General features: G+C 27.2%; 1 protein-coding gene across 5 annotated transcripts in view; it reads right to left on the bottom strand.

Annotated features, from left to right (window-relative positions):
• LOC107455131 (tRNA-uridine aminocarboxypropyltransferase 1) overlaps positions 1–18058 on the bottom strand; it is a 77155-nt gene extending 59097 nt beyond the window's left edge. For 2 of the 5 annotated variants that reach the window (XM_016072591.4, XM_043044527.3), the window contains exons 1-4: positions 17546–18058; positions 14891–15028; positions 11622–11815; positions 9971–10017 (exon numbers count right to left, since the gene is read on the bottom strand). In XM_016072591.4, coding sequence (XP_015928077.3) covers positions 9971–10017; positions 11622–11815; positions 14891–15028; positions 17546–17779 — 613 coding nt within the window. In that variant the 5' untranslated portion in view covers positions 17780–18058. Of the gene's footprint in view, positions 1–9970; positions 10018–11621; positions 11816–14890; positions 15029–16687 lie in introns of all 5 variants that reach the window. The other 3 variants (XM_043044528.3, XM_087153843.1, XM_071183985.2) reach the window with 3 other exon arrangements.
• Between the last annotated feature and the right edge of the window lie 102 nt (positions 18059–18160).

Raw genomic sequence — 18160 nt, 5'->3', positions numbered from 1 at the left:
AAGAATCGAGTTTTTCGATAAATATTTAGCACTAACTAGAGCAATGGATTTTTAAATTATTGAGGAGGGATATTTAACCATAGAATATTCTACTTTTTTTTAAAAAAGCAACTTTCTCAGAGGGATTGTTAAAATAACGCACTTTACATTATTCATAATTTTACATGTAAAGTAGTTGCAATAGTTATTTACGTTTTTATTAAAAGAGAATTTGTCCTGTACTTCATTTCGCGACATGTTCTAAGTATTATTTTACTGATTTTTGCAAAAGTGTTTCAATTTTAACCCATTAAAGCCTGAATTTTTCATTTACTGTGATGCAAAAAAAAAAAAAGCTTTTAAAAAAGGTGGTTATTTGTTTTAGCTAAATAAATATTTTCTTCTCTTAGCAACTACGCTCACATAATCACTTGATTTTTGAGAAGAATAAAAAAAACATTTGTTTGCGGTAAAAACAGTCCTGTTTCAGATAAAAAATTCCCGTAATTCGGGTGAAATATTTGCCACGCTAGGTCGAAATGGGTTAACAAAAAAAAAAAAAAAAAAAAAAAAAAAAAAAAGGACTGATTTGTCAAATTTAATTTAAAAAATCATAACACTGAAAAAAATTCTTTTAAAAATTAAATAATTTTATTTAGTATCCTTATTTTTAGCGATGGGCAATCTACTAATATGTAATGAAATAGTGATAATAGACACCGTCATAAAACTATTTTTAATAGCATTTTAGAAATATATCGTAAATAGCATGTCCTACAATAAACATCAAATAGACGATAATTATAGAGAACGATATATAGCGAATACCATAACCTCCCAAGTATTATCGATAACAACAATATTAAGATTACCGACTGTGATAAGTTCACGAATTTTATCGATAGCGAAAAGTATCGATTCGTAATCAGTATTGACAACGATAAATAACGGATAATATCTAAACTAAACTCAGTGGCGCGACAGCCCATAGAGGACCAAGGCCTACTGTGCCCATCTTGACCTTGGGCTCTGGGGTGCAGGAGTAGATGCTCTGGTCATGTGGTCAGCCGAACGCGGAAACATCCAGTGTTTAGTTCCCAAGCATGCTTGGAACTCATTTATCGACCTACTGAAGGGATGAAAGGCTGAGTCAACCTTGCCCGGCCCGAACCAGGGACCAGTGGCACGACAGCGCGAAGCGCTGCCGCTCAGCCACCGGGCGTCAACGGATAATATCATGAACATTAAATACAAGGATAGTTAGCGATTTACGAAAATATTAGTGTAAAAAAAAATATAAATTAGCTATATTATGAAAATATCGTGATACGTTGTTAAAAATCTATATTTTCAGATAAAATATCGATATTCCCTGACGATATGTTGCGCTTTTTTAAAATCTTGATATCACCCTATCTACATGACATCCCTTGATATCTACTAGTTTCCTGCTAAGTAAAAGAAACTATTTTATCTTTTCGTTTTTACACAAATATGACGTTATAATAAAAATACAATTTTTTACAGATAATTATATAAAGTATTTCTCTTAAGAATTCCATCGTTATTTAATGGATGTAAATATTCTATTTAAATAACGATATAATAAATCTCTAATGAATGTAGACTGTTATACTACATTCAGTATAGAAAATCCTTGTACTGTCTGAATGATATTTCAGCCACGAAGTTTATAATGCTGATTGATAATCTGCATAAATGATGACGTATGGTAATGGGCGTAGCGATACACGAGTTAAGAATTCTGTGCCATTTTCCCTGACCAATGGTGGAATTCAAAGCAGGGAAAAGCACTCAACCGCTTTAAGTCATCGTTGTTTATTTTTCAAATACTCAAATACCATCGACAGTTCATTCTCGAAAATGGAATGAAAAGCATTATTTCATCCAACAATTCTGAATAACCCAAATCTTTTGGAACTGCCAGGAATATAAGCCCCAAAGGATATCGTACAACTAACTGATTTTCGATGTAAATAAGCATTATTTTAAATATCATGGAATTGATCTGATTCCAATACATTTATTCTGATTCTTATAAAATGATAATTAGAAGGGGTTATTAAAGTATCCAAATATTAATAGTTTTCTTAATATTTTAAAGCATTGAATTAGATGTTTATGCTGTTAGTTATTTATGTAGAAGTCTAAATATACCTAAGAAAACATATTTAGCGTTCCTTCCTCCTTCTCTTTAGATATCAGAAATTCTTAATTTTTTTTTTAAACGGTAAAAGCATTTCATTTAATTAATCATATTTTAGTTCTGTTTTTTTTCTTTCAATTATTAAAGCAATAGGTAAGGTACAAACTTATCAGAACCTATAAACAACATAAAAAGATATTCACTAGCGTTTTTTAATTTACAAAGGGTGATTTTCCAGCAAAAAAGAAAAAAAAAGTCTTAAAAAAATCTTAAGATATCTGGAGTTTCAAATAACTTCCAGCAGAAAACAAAATGTAAAAAATCTGAAGAAAACAATATTCTAACAGATTTTCTGGAGGAAAACAATACGTAGAAAATTTGAAAAGAACTTTTTTCTACAGATTTTCTGAAGGGTGCAGAAAATCCGAAGAAAACTACGTTTCTACAAACTTTCTGCTTAAATTTTTTATTATTTATTTACTGGCGAAAAGATGTAAAAATTCTGAATGACAAGCATTATTAGTAGCTAAAAATGAGTGGTTAAAATCGTGATTTCCAGTTAAAAAACATTTCCATCAATTTTTAGAAATTTACAAGGAACGAAAAAGATCGTCAGACAGAATCTGAAGATAGAATCTTTAGAATGATTAGTTTTATTTGACGAACGACTTTCCGATTAGCTATTGTGCATGAAATTCATATAATAAGAGATGAAACTGCGAAGATCGAAGAAAATAATTTAACGATCATTCATGATCTTCGATTGAACCTAGAATCAGTCCGTAAAAATGTCTGATGCGAATATCAACAGGACTTTGATGAAGAGAGATCACAACATGGCATTATAATCGAGCATTTTAATATTACAGACATTATATTGTTTGATTAAATAATCACTTTATGACGTTTTATTATCGTTATATCCATGCGATGACAAAGCCTGTGCATGCCACGGCATCTATGAACAGCAAAAATATTACTGCTTGTTGGTCTAACAATCTTCAGTGAACTCTAGTCTGCCTCAGATAAGCGCCTCATTTTTCACGGTTCTGGGATGTAGACTACCAGCCTTGTAGCAGAATTTTTTCGGGCTTTCTACGACATACCTAATATGTTTCTGCAAGATACTTTTAAAAATAACAAATATACATGTTACTAAATTAAAGTAACAAAAGCGTCTTCTTCTTCTTCTTCAAAAAAAAAAAAACTTTTTGGATCCAAGAAAGTAATTTTTCAATTAAATATGTAATATTTTTTTATTCTAATATTAAGGGTGATATTCTCCCATTTTGTAGGGGAAAAACACACTAATTATTTCCTTTTCGCATTTATCTTAAAAAAAAATTAAAAAACCTTGAAATCCGTAGCAGTAAATACCGAAAAGAAAAAATCGACGACGAAATCACACAAATCGAAAACTAAAAAAAGGTTACTAAATGCATATTTTTATTTCAAGATTCAATTGTTGTAATAAATAATATCGTATTTTAAAAACTATGTGGAAATCAGTAGTAATAACTGCATAAAAAAATTAAAACGAAAATTTATGCAGAAAAGAAAACCAGATTTTTTACTTCATTTTACTTTATTTTTCATTATTCTCAATTGAGAATAGAAAAATTACACGCATTTTTTTCTCACTCGGATGTGCGAGAAAGGCATCTTTTGAATATAATTTTGAAAAAAAGATAAAATATTTCGAGAATTTCTGGGGAAAAATTTTTGTTTTTTACTTCCCAAAAGAAAAATTTCAGCAAGAACTCTGAACGTTCTGCGACAATGTCGCCATGATTCTGCCACGGGGATTGCCTGTTCTTAATTTTATTCCCAGGCCCTTAACAACATCTTCGCTTTAGTTTTCCACAGGGGCAAGAACCTCTTTTTTTCTTTTAATCGAAGATCTTTAATCTGTTATATAACAGAAGACTTGTTGTTATCATACATCTGCTGAATGTGACCGTAATCATTTCAATCTTTGTGTGTTTAAATTAACAATGTAATGGGTTTCGTATTTATGTGATGATAGTAATCATTTAATTCTTTTTGTGTTTAAATTAACAATGTACTGAGTTTCGTATGTGGTTCTCGAATTCCAAATTCAAACGAAAGCTTTTTCAACATCTTAATAGCATAACCCAAATGACTTTTTTTATTGTCCTAGTTAACATTGTTTGATCAGTTTACTTAGAGTGTGTAAGCTCGTTTACGTTTAACACAACGCAATTAATTTTAGCTCTTTGTGTCTTTTAACCCTATACCCATCTACAATATTTGAATGCATACAGGTTTTTAACTGCACTGTTTGAGTGACAGATGTTTTCGATACAACTCAGATTGTAGTCCGACCATTCTATCTTCGAACCAGACCACGTGTTTGTTTCGTTATCATATCAAATGCATGAAATCTCAGGGAAACGAAAAAACGTAAAACCCTCTTGACAATGAGTGAATAACATATGAAGTTTTATTATTTTTTTAATAGCAATTGTAAAACGTGAACTTCCAAAATTAATATGACATTATGATATTTAATATTGATTTTTCACACTAAATTTATAAATAAAAGACTAGTTCCAATTGATTAATAATTTTTCGATTAAATAAATATAAAAACCAGATTTCTAATTTGGTTGTGTCTCTGAAACACATTTTTACCCTGTTCAAAGTCAGTTCACTTCTACATTACAAATTAATATTGACGTGACTTTACATTAAAATAAACATTACCAGTACAATCAGGAATGTTTCCTTTAGGTTAAAATTCCATTTTGACTATTATTAGCTTATTTATAAATAACAATAAAGTGAATAGTCAATTTCTTTACTCAAAAGTTTTATATTTATTGCACACAATAGTTTGAAAATTGTACAACTTTAATCCATCCTTTTTAATTTTTTTTATATTAACCAAAAACAAAATTTATGCATGGTTTTACACTTGACAATGATGAAAACTAAAAATTTTAAAAAATATTATGAATAAAAAAAATTCAAAACATTAAATGTCTTCAGTATATTATCATGATTTAGTATTGTATATTACCAAGTATTTGACACATTAGAAATCTGAATTTCTAATTTTTTTTAAAATGCCTTAGCTATTTTTGTTATAAAACGTCTTTGAAAACCACCAGTCTAGTTTAAGAAATTGAGTCTGTTGTTGTAGCTTTTTCTGATTAAAATGTTCAATTTTAATGAGAAAAAGTTACAGTAAATTGCTTATCCAGATTTTTCCCATTGACCTATTAAAAATATTATTGCATATGTTTAAACTTTTTTCCACGGAAATGCATTATAAATTAAAAAAGAAACAAGTTATTTAATCTCAAAAGTAATCAAATTGGGAATAATTACAATTACAATATGTTTTAATAATAGTTTTTCTTACTTGCTTTTATTCTAAAGAACACTGCATAACAGTTACCGTAACTTAATGCTGTTCTTCAATGGGCTTTGTTGTTAATACTTATTCTTGGAAATTTTTTTACCAAATCTGTGATTTTTTTAAAAAAAAAAAGTTAACATTTTTTTAAATATTAACTTTTTGGGTTGTGGGGAAGTTGTTTTTTTAAATCTTAAGAGAAGTTTCACAGGTCATGATTGAAAATCACTTTCAACTCCAACAGGAATTGCTTCACTTATTGAATTGAAGTTTATCATAGCAACATGAAAAAAGAACTGCAGGAAGCTTACATTCAGGATTGGCATATATATATATATAACTTTCTCAAGGATAAATAACTTTCTGTCCAGTAAAAATTTTACTAGACATTTTTCACACTAATATTTCATTATTAAGTTTAAACTTTAGGTTTGTTAATCATAAAATAAAATCTAAATTGCGCTAAATTTTTTGATACAAAATAATTCATATAATTGACTTGAACCATCCACAATCTTTAAAAAATAAATAAACACGGGATTCGCAGAAATTATTATCCATTAAAATTAAATACACTTTTTACTTCTTTCATCAAAATTAATTTAAAAAAAATTAAATTGTTAGTTTTAATGATCAACTTCTAAATTTTTCAATATACTTGTAAACTATTTATGAAAGAAATGCTATAAAAAATACACATTTTTGATAATCTCTAACAGTGGTAATGATATTTACTGATTGAGAAAAGTACCAATGAAATTTTTCTGATAAACATTTTTTAAAGTACTAATAGGAAATTACAATGAATACAATGGTTTTTAAATAGAAATTACATTAAATAAACATCCTTTCCAGAAAATATTATGTTTTTGGATATGTATTTATATTTTATTTTAAAGTTTTCTGCTAATTTTAGACATAGAAAACATATAAAAAAAAAGTAGTTAAAAAAAATCTGACAAGCATAAAGAGGTAATAAAAATTTTATTTGATTTAAATGCTATTTATACTCAATAAGTTTGCTTCCCCTTTTTTCATTTTATTATGAGGTATAAATTTCATATTACTAATGGTTATTTTTGGTAATTTACCAAAATAATATTCATGTTATTAAAAAAAAATCTAACTTATGTTACATACATTTCTAAATAATCAAATAATTTTATGAATACAGTCAACTGCGTATAAAGGAATACCATTGGATCTATCCAATAGTATTCAATTAAGTGTGTTCTTCGATTCAAAGGGGAGTGCATTATTCAATCTTAAATGTTATGTATATATAAAATTTTATTTTTAAATTTTATGTACTACATAGTATAATGTTTTCAAAAAATAAAAATTTCACAATCAATAAAAAATTATAATGAAAGTTTCCAATGTTAGTATCATAATAAACTAATGACATTTAAATTCATATAAAAATAAATCAATGGTATTGAAAATATTATTTTGCTACTACATTATTTTCTTTTCTTCTAAAAATTCTGCGACTGAAAACTGATTTGATACACATTTAACTGAACATTTCTCTATTTCTTTTTTTAAGTTATAAAATACATTGTAGTTCCCTCCACTGCACTCAAAATGACGCTTTATTGTGGCTAAAAAATTGTAAACCTTATTAATTGATGTAGGAAGGGGTAGATATTTTAAATCTAACTGAACTCTGTTTGAACTCTTCTAATTCAGAATTCAAAATTTCTTCTACATCATCTTATTAATTGATGTAGGAAGGGATAGATCCTCTTGGTCCTCTTCTACTTGCTTGTCTCCTTTGGCTCTTCAAATTTACAAACTTCATCCGATCATTATCTGTCATGTCCAACTCTTCTAATTCAGAATTCAAAATTTCTTCCACATTATAGATAACTGTTTCATTACATTATCTCTGATATCTTCCACACTCTTTTTAAGCAGTCGTAAATCACATCCATTAGAACACTATCCCATACTCTTTCCGTAAATTGCATTGCTGTGTCTCATGAAGCATCTTCCATGAAACGCAAGACCTCTTGAATCACTTGCTGCTGAATTTATCACAAAATTATCAAGAGGTTGAATCTTGCAAGTTGTAACAGTGGAAAGAAATTGTAAATTAATGCTGGTTCACCAAATGGAGTAGCTAATGTATGGTTTGAAACATTGACAAAAAATTAAACTATTTTTTTATTCAACCATTTAAAATCTACATCTAAATTTACCAACCATTTTCGAAAAATGTTTCTCGTCACCTATGCATCCATTGTCGTTGTAAATGCATATACAAAATCAGACATTTTCTTAAATCTCTTTTTAATTACCTCAAATATTTGCATTTTCCAATCGCAAAATATGCTATTTAAATGTTATATAAATATTTACCACCAATTTTCGAAAAATGTATCGCCTCAGCCATGCAATTCGAGAATGTGTATATAAAATCAGGCATTTTTTTAATACCTTTCACACACTTTAGCTTCTAGCATTTCGCAATCAGTAAGGGCTCAAGCTTTTTCGTATCTGTTTAAGTTGCACAAAAAAATAAAGACACACTACATTTTTTTTATAACCCAAGACTTTTTTCTTCAAGTCTAAAAATAGCACACCATGTCTTGAACGATACACAAATACGGCTGTACCTTCCTACATTTTAAATGGTGTGCAAGGTGTCTACCCGAATCCAAGAAAAAGAATTCATTACTTCAAAACAAATGTTCATGATTTTTTTTCATGGTAATTTGCTTTTAATACTTTTATTTTTTGTTTAATAGAAATTTTTGAATTTAAACAAATGTTATTGAATGCATTTGACATTCATTCATGGTATTAGTTAAACATAAAAAGAAATTTTTCAATAAACCATTAACCAGATGTATTGCTAATTTATTGAGTGAAATGTTGGTGATATGATTTTCTGAAGCCTTATACATTACTCAAATAGACATATGGAATAAAAAATTTTAAATTTGCTTCAAATATTGTCATTATTCTATGTAATTTGATATTTTGAGCAGGGTAATTTGGAAGCAATAATTTAAGTAAGTCGAAAAATAAATTTAGAATATTATCTAATGGTATTAAATTAATATCGCTTTTTCAACTTTTCTTTAAAAAGAGGTACACAGAAAAACAATTAAAAAATATTAGCTAAGAATAAAGTCTTTAAAAAAAACTACACTGTAATTTACAATACACATCTAATTATTTACATAAAAATACACTGTATTACTCAGCATTGCAAATTTAAGCTTTTAAACTTTGTTTGTGAGACTGAAACAAAACAGTTTCCGATATTCCTACTGTTTTATCATTTTTACTGCAGGTTAAGAGAAACACACACAGAACATTAAGTTTTATTTTAATATGGGTTATCATAATACACAAATTTCAAAATTGGGCTATAATTTTTGATGTGCTTAATTCTGGGGGATTTCATTGTTTCGATTTCATAACGTTTATGATCCTTTTTGTCAGCCCTTTCCACATATTTTCTTTAGTTTTTATTTCAAATTCTACTATTTTTAATAAGATGTTATTATGAAACACGAATTTGAGTAATTACTTCTCAAAGTGCTTGATTTTTGGCAATTCCATCATAAATCTCAGTAGTTTTTTTTAAGTAGTATTAATCGTTTACTGTCCTTTCACACATACTTCCTAATAGTTTAATATTTTTAATATGATGTTATTATAATACAAGAATTTCAAATTTGAGTTAGCACTTTTGGATGCACTCTATTATGGGTTATTTCAGTGTAAACCCATGTTATTTTCTGATCGTTTTTTAGCACTTTCAGCATTTTTTTCTTTCTAAATTCTGCTAAATTCATTACAGTAGCACCAAAACATGATTGACTGGAGTTATCATAATCACTAGTACACATACATATATCAGAAATAACTCAACCAATATCTTCACACTTGATTGTAAAATTAACGGCAGAGAATTTAGTAAGAATAAAGAGAGGAATAAATAAAATCTTTTGGTATCTAAGCATTATTGATATCTTTGAGATTATTAAATATTTCAAAGCAACTTAATAGATACAATATCTACATGAATAAACTCTTCGACATGGAAAACTCTAAAGAGTTCCCTTTCAGGCAGAAAAAGGATTCTATTTTTTCCATGTTAACCCTTGGGAAATTTTACATCCAGAATTTCCTAATTCACTAAGTAACTAGTTAATATTTTATTTCAGAACTTGAATGTAAACAAACTGAAAACTTTAAAAAAATGTTTTAAAAATACTTCGCACCTTTGAATTAAAAATTTGAACACTAAGTTCAATATAACACATTTAAATGGAATCAGATGAAACCAAAAATATTAATCAGTTATGAAATGAATTCAGAAATTTCAGACGTATAATTCCCCAAAGGTTAATATGGAGGAAGTGGAATTCCTTTTCAGCCTTAAAAGGTCTTTTAATAAAAGAATGCAAAAAAAACCTACTTACTTTTTAACCTTGAATCATTATGTAATGCTTTTGATTGTCTCCATGTACTATAGAAGTAGATAAAATTTTTACTAACACATATTTTACAAAAAACTAAATATAACTTTATTATCAAAACATGACATGACTCATTTTAAGAGAATGCTAGCAGCAACACATTCAAGACTTAGTATTAATTTTATGAGGAGATAACAAATATTTGTGATTTACTCATTCTTTCTATTATTATTATTAAATACAGTAGAACCTCACAAATCCTTAAATTTGAATCAATATTACTTCTTAAAAAAATTATAAATGAACAAAATCTTTGTGAAAATATTTATAAAATGACTATGAAAAAACAAACAATTGGTAAATAATCAAATACCAAAAAATAATCAAATAATAAAAAAGGACAAAATATAGATTTTAACAAAGGTGAGAACTATTTAAAATAAGATAAATTCTTGATAGTTCAAATTTATATTTCTTCTAAAAATTATCACAGTAGAGTCTCGCAAGTTCGAGTTTAATATAAATTCGAGCTAATGAAAAAGAAGGCAGTCTTGCTCCCAAATAAAGACCAATGCACACAGAACATATGGAAAGATTACTACGATTGGTTTCAAGAAGATTACTATGACTGAATGTTGATATTGTGTGTTGTCGAACACCGAAACACATAGAGAGTGTGCTTAAACAAAAAACAGTAGAGAATTATTTTACAGTACAATTAACCAGATGCCGTAATATAATGAGTATTGCAACTTGATGTAATGTAGTAAATAAGTATCCTGATCCTCAAATGTAAGTAAATTTTCTTTAAAACTAATGCATTTTTCAATTAAATAATGAAATTTAAATATTGCTTTATTTCCATTCATTTAAATATGTATTAAATTTTAAGTTTTAGAAAGTTCTAGGTATCTTGGTCCCGCCCACCTCGAATAATGAAGACTCAACAGTAATTAAAAGAATCTTTGTGAAAATGTAAAATAACAATAAAAAGATACTAAATATCAAACATAAACTAAATGTTAATCACTAAACAATCTAATAAAGACAAAATATAGATTTTTGTTAAGGTGAGGCTTACATGAAATTGTCCAATAAAATGAATTGATATAAACTCTTTAAATACTAGAGATGTTCATGTCACGTGGATAATTTAAAAACAAAATTTGCAAAAATGTGACACAATTTAAGTGGAAAAGGAACACAAATTTCCACTGTGTTACAAATTTAAAAATTTTAGAATTCAACAGCAAGATTTATAATTAAAGAAAATATCAAAAGGTACTCTGAATAGTATTTGATTGTCGATTAAAACTGGGAGTTATAACTTTTCAACTCCTCTCTAATTCCTGTCATAATAACTAAAATAATTAGCAGTTTTAGCTGTTCTGTCCAGCTGCCTTCTTTAATAATAATTCATCAGGTTTCGATTGCATTTATTCCTTTACTTAAATATTAATTTGTGAACTTATTTGTCTTCAGTTTTAATATGAATTCCAAAATTGCATAAAGAGAATTCTTTACAGAACATATAGTATACAAAAATTTATTATGATGAATAATAATAATAAAAAATATTCACTATAAAATTCTATAAATTTAACTAAATTTTTCATGCAAAGAATATTTTTATTTATTTCTTACTAATACTAACCTATCAATAAAAATTATTCGTTTCAAAGGACAATTCACTTCTTTTGTTGGTTTTTCAACATCTGCATCATCAAAATGTATGCTTTTTTGTTCTGGATTTATTTTCAGAAAATTATTCTGCCTTTTTGATAAAACAGTAGAACTCCACCATTCATGAAAAGGAATAGCAGATTCACCCGGGAAAATAAGTAGAACCTGAATTGAAAAAATATATATAATTAAGAATTATTTTTCAAAACACAAAAATAGCAGTAGTATCATAAGATGTGCTAAAAATGAAGTAAAAATGATTAAAAGAAAAGTATAATAATAGAAAATAAACAAAAAATGGTAGATGAATGCAGAAATTGTTGTTGTTCATTTACGTCGCACTAGAGCTGCACAATGGGCTATTAGCGACGGTCTGGGAAACATCCCTCAGGACGATCCGAAGACATGCCATCACAATTTTGATCCTCCGCAGAGGGGATGGCATCCCCGCTTCGGTAGCCTGACGACCTGCACGTGAAGTCGAGCACTTTACGGTAGAACAGTTTAACGAGGACCAATACCGCCCACCCTCGGTCCCTACGCAGACTGATCCAAGTGGTCACCCAACCGCACACTGACCGCAGTCAGTGATGCTTGACTTCGGTGATCTGCTGGGAACCGTGTCTTAACGATCAGTCCACTGTGGGACATGAATGCAGACGTAAAACATAAAGATGAATGCAGAGAAATCTATATTTTAGGCATTTCAGTTCAATCTTTATGTTTAGAAGTTTTAAAACACTCAATATATTTTTAGATTTAAAGATCCATGAATAATTCCTCTTCTTTATATTAACACTGTGAACATTTTTAAGTAGACTACTTTATAAAACTACTTAATATAAAATTTGATGGCAAAAAACATTGCAAATAGTTGAATTGCAACTGAAACAAATAGTGTTTTTTTTCTATCAAAATTGTCAAAACAAAATAAATTTAGTTACTAACTGTCAAAACAAAATAAATTTTAGTCTAATAATTTTATACATCAGAACTTTGTTTAAAAATTAATTACAACTTAATATTTCAAAACTGCTCCACCCTCATGACAGCTTTGCACATTTGCTTTCTAAGATGACACAGAATTGAAATTAAGACAAAATAATTGATCAAAATAAATGCTTCCGGAATATTTTTGGCAGGAAATGATTAATCTGTTACAAATTTTTTTCCACATAGACATACCATTTCCCCCCAAATTCATATTATAGCTTTGTAATTTTGCACATTTTAATAGCATTGTATAGCAACTTATAAACTTATATTAGCAGTGGGATCATTACCAACTTGGCAACATTTTTGGTGGCAAAAGCTTTATCTAACCTTCCTGAAGTTTAGAAGCTTTAAACGCATTAAAAATTGAGTAATCAGAGAATTCACAAAGAGCTTGTTGAAATTTTTTTTCCATGAAAATGGTATAAGATGGACCATTTTGGTTTTGATTGTTAATCAAAGTCAAAGGTTTTGTTTAATAAAGCACCTTTTCTTTAACATACAGAACAGGGTTGGCAAGATTTTGCCGCAGGTGGAAAAAACCAGGGTAAATACCGGTAAAAACCGTCCTGGCAAAAACAGATCTTTGCCAAGCAAAGTGGCAAAAACCTATATTTTCCAAGATGAGAGGACAAAAACACATTTTTGATACAAAATTATTCCTAAAATTGAAATATATACTATGAATATAAATAATTACAAAAAAATTAACAAAACTAAACTTCCATAGTTAAATGATAATGTATCATTTTAGTAGTTTAAAACATTATTGATTGGAAAATTTGTGATTATTCTCTTTTTTCCAGTGAAATGAACTTATTTTAAATTAATAAAAATATAATTTAAAGCATAAAATATCTATCAACATGTGTAGTTAATTATTGTACAAATAATTTTTTATAATAAATAATAGTATTATACAAATAATAATATTTATTTGTAAAAAAACATTTATTTTAGGATTCTAAAATGAAAAGAGATCAAAAACTTTCAATCTTTTAAAAATTATTACCCTTAGGTATATTAATTATTAATATGTTAAAAATAATTTTTTCATGTAATGTATCAAAATTATTATTCCTTATGATTGATTTAAATTTGTTTCGAGTATTTTATAATAATATTTAATCAGCAATTTAGATAATTTGGTTTTTGCCGGTTTTTGCCATTGTCCTGGTAAAAACCCCTTTTTGCCGGCAAAAACTCCAACCCTGATACATAATGACACAATTTAATCTAAAGGACAAAAAAATATCTTTAAATTTGTTGTACAGTGTAGTTTGTCTCATTTGTTTATTTTTTCCACTAAATTTACTTGAATTATTAATAAAATATTTTAATCTCTTTTTAACCCCCTTTGAAAATATTAATAAGTTGTATAATAATATTTTGAAAGAAATATTAATATGTAACTTATTATTTTTCTAAAGAAATTTAGTACAATACAAAGATGTTGCACAAAAGAAAAAGTTGACCTCATTTAGTTAAGTATATCTGAATGAAATCACATATTTTATTATGTAACTAAATACTATTACTTATATAATGAAGTCAAATATATCTTAAAAATTTGAAATATTAGAGTTTTGAGAATGAGTATACTTGATTACAAAAATAGTTAAATTTTTAGTGATTTACATCACAATTGCCGTACAAATCAAGTAATATATAACACATGTATGTTAAAGATTTAAAAATGAATAAAACTTAGAATCTTTTTTTTTCTTTCAAGCAAATACTAATTTCACTTACCTCAAAACAAAACTTTTATTAAAATGAAAAAACTTAAAGTAATGAGCTACATTTGTAAAAGTATCTATAATGGATAGTAAAAAGAAAAAGAAGATTGGTACAGAGGTACCATTGAAATCAGTGTAAAAAAAGGAAGTGTGCGATTAATGTACCACTCCAGCCTTTAAAACAAAAATTCAAGAATAAGTAATTTTATTACTTTTTTTAAAACTGATTCCAATAAACTTTGGAAAAAAAAAAGGAATTATAACATAATTACAAAATGTAGAAATACCGATTCAAGGTGTTGAAATATTGAAATATTTTGATAGAATTTAAATATTTCTAAAACTAGATATAATTAAATTAATGCTGAGGATATATACAAAATTTATACTGACTTGGCCATGATTAAGCTGCTTTTTTTTAAAGTTTATTTAAAAATAATTATAAACAACATAAAATCTAAAATTAATATTACATACTTTATAATGTACAACTTAAAAGAAAACATACCTCATCATAATTATAAGTGGGAAAATTTGGATATGTGTACACTGTTACATCTTCTGAAGCTAAAACAGCAGCATGTGCAGCAGTACTTTTACCATCGACCTCCTTAGGATGCTTTATTATGTCAATTTTTATTGGCAGCTAAAAGGTTAAAATTATTGAATAACATACAAGAGAAATACATCAATATATTTAATTTAAAAAGTATTAAAATATTTTTGCTTTGAAATGAATATATATATACAGAGAGGGAGAGAAAAAGAGAGAGAACTAAGTACATAACATATTTTTTTCAAAACAAAGTAAACTAACAAAAATTTATTAATTGATAAACAGCTTGAAAGCTTTTTTCTGTTATTTAAATGGAAAATTATGAGAAAACAAACTTTAATACTTATAGTTTTAAAATCACTTAAAAAATTTAACCAGTTAAGAATAATCCAAACAAAGTAAATAATCAGAATTTAACCTATAAACACAGGTAATTTTACCAATAAATAATAATTACTTAAACAGTGAATAAATTTTTTTCGCAATGGAATCTGAATAAAAAGGCAGTGTTTTTAAGGGATGTCGGCTTATTTTGACACAAAGAGGGCTCATTTATTGGGATCAAAGTAGGGCCGGCCGCCCTTCAAAAACACTTAGGAGAATACTGTGTTATCTTTAATATTTGGAAAGTAAAATAAGTTAAAACTGTAAATAATGTATGTGCATAATCCTATGCAAAAAATTTGTTTTTCATACATCCCTCCTGAATGGATAGATAAAATTTTTTAGGTAAGAAAACTAAAATTGTTTTTACACCTACAATTTTTACAATTTCAGGATTTTCAAACAAACAGTTCAGGCATTACAAGAGTAAGATAGACATGTAGATAGACAGATGCACATAATCTTTCTCTTATTATAATGCAACCTTGACACTGTAACCAATCCACTAAAAAGTTTTTGACATCAAAAATCCAATATTTTTAATAATTTAATTTAAATAACAATTGTACTGACTTTTTAAAAGTCATAGAATATGTTTATACTTCAAACAGTGTTAACTTCTTTGCTTCTTTATTTAATTTTACGTCTTACTGAAATTCTTCTGCTTTATCATTTTTCTTGTTTGATATATTCTAATGTTGTAACCTCTTTTAACATTTCTGACTCTTCCCAGCTTTTACATAGTTCTACAATACTATCCACTCCCCAGCATCTACTTCATAATTATCAGTTTATTCTTTTTATAGGGAGTTCTTTCTAATCACACACACATCAACATTCAACCCCGAGCCTAAGGGGGCATAGGCTCAGTGTTAAGGTTGGAAGATAAGTTGGCAGATGTTCTTATCTATGCACATGTATATCTTAATATTTTCATTTAGAGGAATGAGCGATTGTCTAACTTCTTTTAAGACATGAATATCTCTTCTTCTTAAATTAGAGATTCAAGATATAGCTCTTAAAATCATTCAAGAAAAATCTCAAATAATTAAGTTCAAAGAAGAAACAAAAAACACATTAAGAAAAAAAATTTAAAATTAAGAAAAAAAAACACTTTTTTTTAAAAAAATATTTTGTGAAATTATGAGTAACCAAGACAGAAGAGAATACTTAATGTCAAAAAATACACAAAATAAAAAGATGACCTCAAAGAAAGACTTCGAATCAAATAATCAAGAAACCTCTACTATTACGTTTATTATAAAAAAGAAGAAGATTTATTTACAACAAAATTACAGAATCGCCGAAAATTCAAAAGACAAATCTTAAACTCTCTCAAAACTATTATTTACATTCTAAACTTACCATGGCAACCACCAAAACTCTTCTCGTTGCCATCTTTAAATAGGAACAAAAATAGGCTGCGCATAAGCACATAATATTTCACACTTAATTAAAATAGGGTTTTTTTTTCTAAAAGAGGCCTTGACATAACAAATATATAAGATATTCAGATTTTTTTGTAACATTAAAAAATTTGTCTTCAAAGTTTGTGATATCAAGGTTTGACACCTCTCTTTAAAATGAACGAGAATACAATGGTTATATTCTCCATTCAAACTCGAATTCCCCGAAATTTCAAAAGTAAAATTTTAAGAAGTTTCAGACTTTATGATTTAATTTCATATAATTTCAATAGTAATTTAGGCATACATATTAAGAATTTCATTTAAATTCAGAACCTTCACTAAATTTTTTTTTCAATCTGCAGTTGTTAAATTTTTCATATTCAAAGGTTTTGTGACATTCAACACAAGAAACCCATTTAATTCTGCATCATTATTAATTTCATAAAAAGTTCTAAAGATATGAACAAATTTTCAAAAATGTACTTTGACTAAAAGAAGTGATTCTTTATAAGTGTACAAAGGAAATAAAATTATTAATTTGATTTATTTATTAAAGTTGATGAAAAGGAAAATAAAAGATAATACAACTATCACAGCTTTAAAACATATTTCCTATATGAAACAGATTTAATATTTGATTAAATATATTTCTAATTCCAAGAAGTTCCAGAGTTCATTGTGAATTAGGTATTCTAGGTATTCCAGAGGAAGCCCTTATTTAATGCAAAAATGTAAACTTTTTGTCTCCTAATTAACATACTGGTTTTCTGTTCTTGGGTCAATAAAATCAAACGAATTTTCTCAAGAAACTTACAGACACGTGTGGTAATCTATCGGAAATCTCTTGCACTGCTACATAGCAAGTATAACAATAATATTTTCTTGATCTATGACACTTAGAACAAGTGCTACGATTTGGTACGCTTTCTAAAAAACTACAATCATCAATTTTGAATTTAGAAAATGGATCCTTCTCTTGACAATTCGTATAAAAAGAAGAAGACTCAATAAATCTCTTTTTCGATGAACTGCTGCTTGATGTTTGCATATTTATAAGGAAATATGTAATACGGTATAATGACAAAAAATTAGTGGAACAATTTATTTTCAAGATTGACACTAGATAAAATTCTTAAAAATAAATGAAGAAATAAAATAATGGAAATCGAAGATCAATAAAAGATTAAGCAACGAATTTCCATGATTCCTAGTAATATTTTATAAGTTTTAATTAATATTGTATAACCATTAAATCAGTTTTAATAGATACTATGGTATTAGGGTCAAAATCGTGTTCATGATTTGTTTATTTACGTTTTCATAATCTGTACTGCCAAACTCATTCATCTTAAAATAATGTATAAAAGTAATAATAATTTGAACCAACAAATATGATCAATAAACTTTTTATGAAATACATTTTAAAATT

The sequence above is a fragment of the Parasteatoda tepidariorum genome, chromosome 10, assembly GCF_982258835.1.
Source record: "Parasteatoda tepidariorum strain Cologne lab strain chromosome 10, Ptep-v5.0, whole genome shotgun sequence".
In the NCBI taxonomy this organism is placed as follows: domain Eukaryota; kingdom Metazoa; phylum Arthropoda; class Arachnida; order Araneae; family Theridiidae; genus Parasteatoda; species Parasteatoda tepidariorum.
This window is presented reverse-complemented; position numbering and strand designations above follow the sequence as displayed.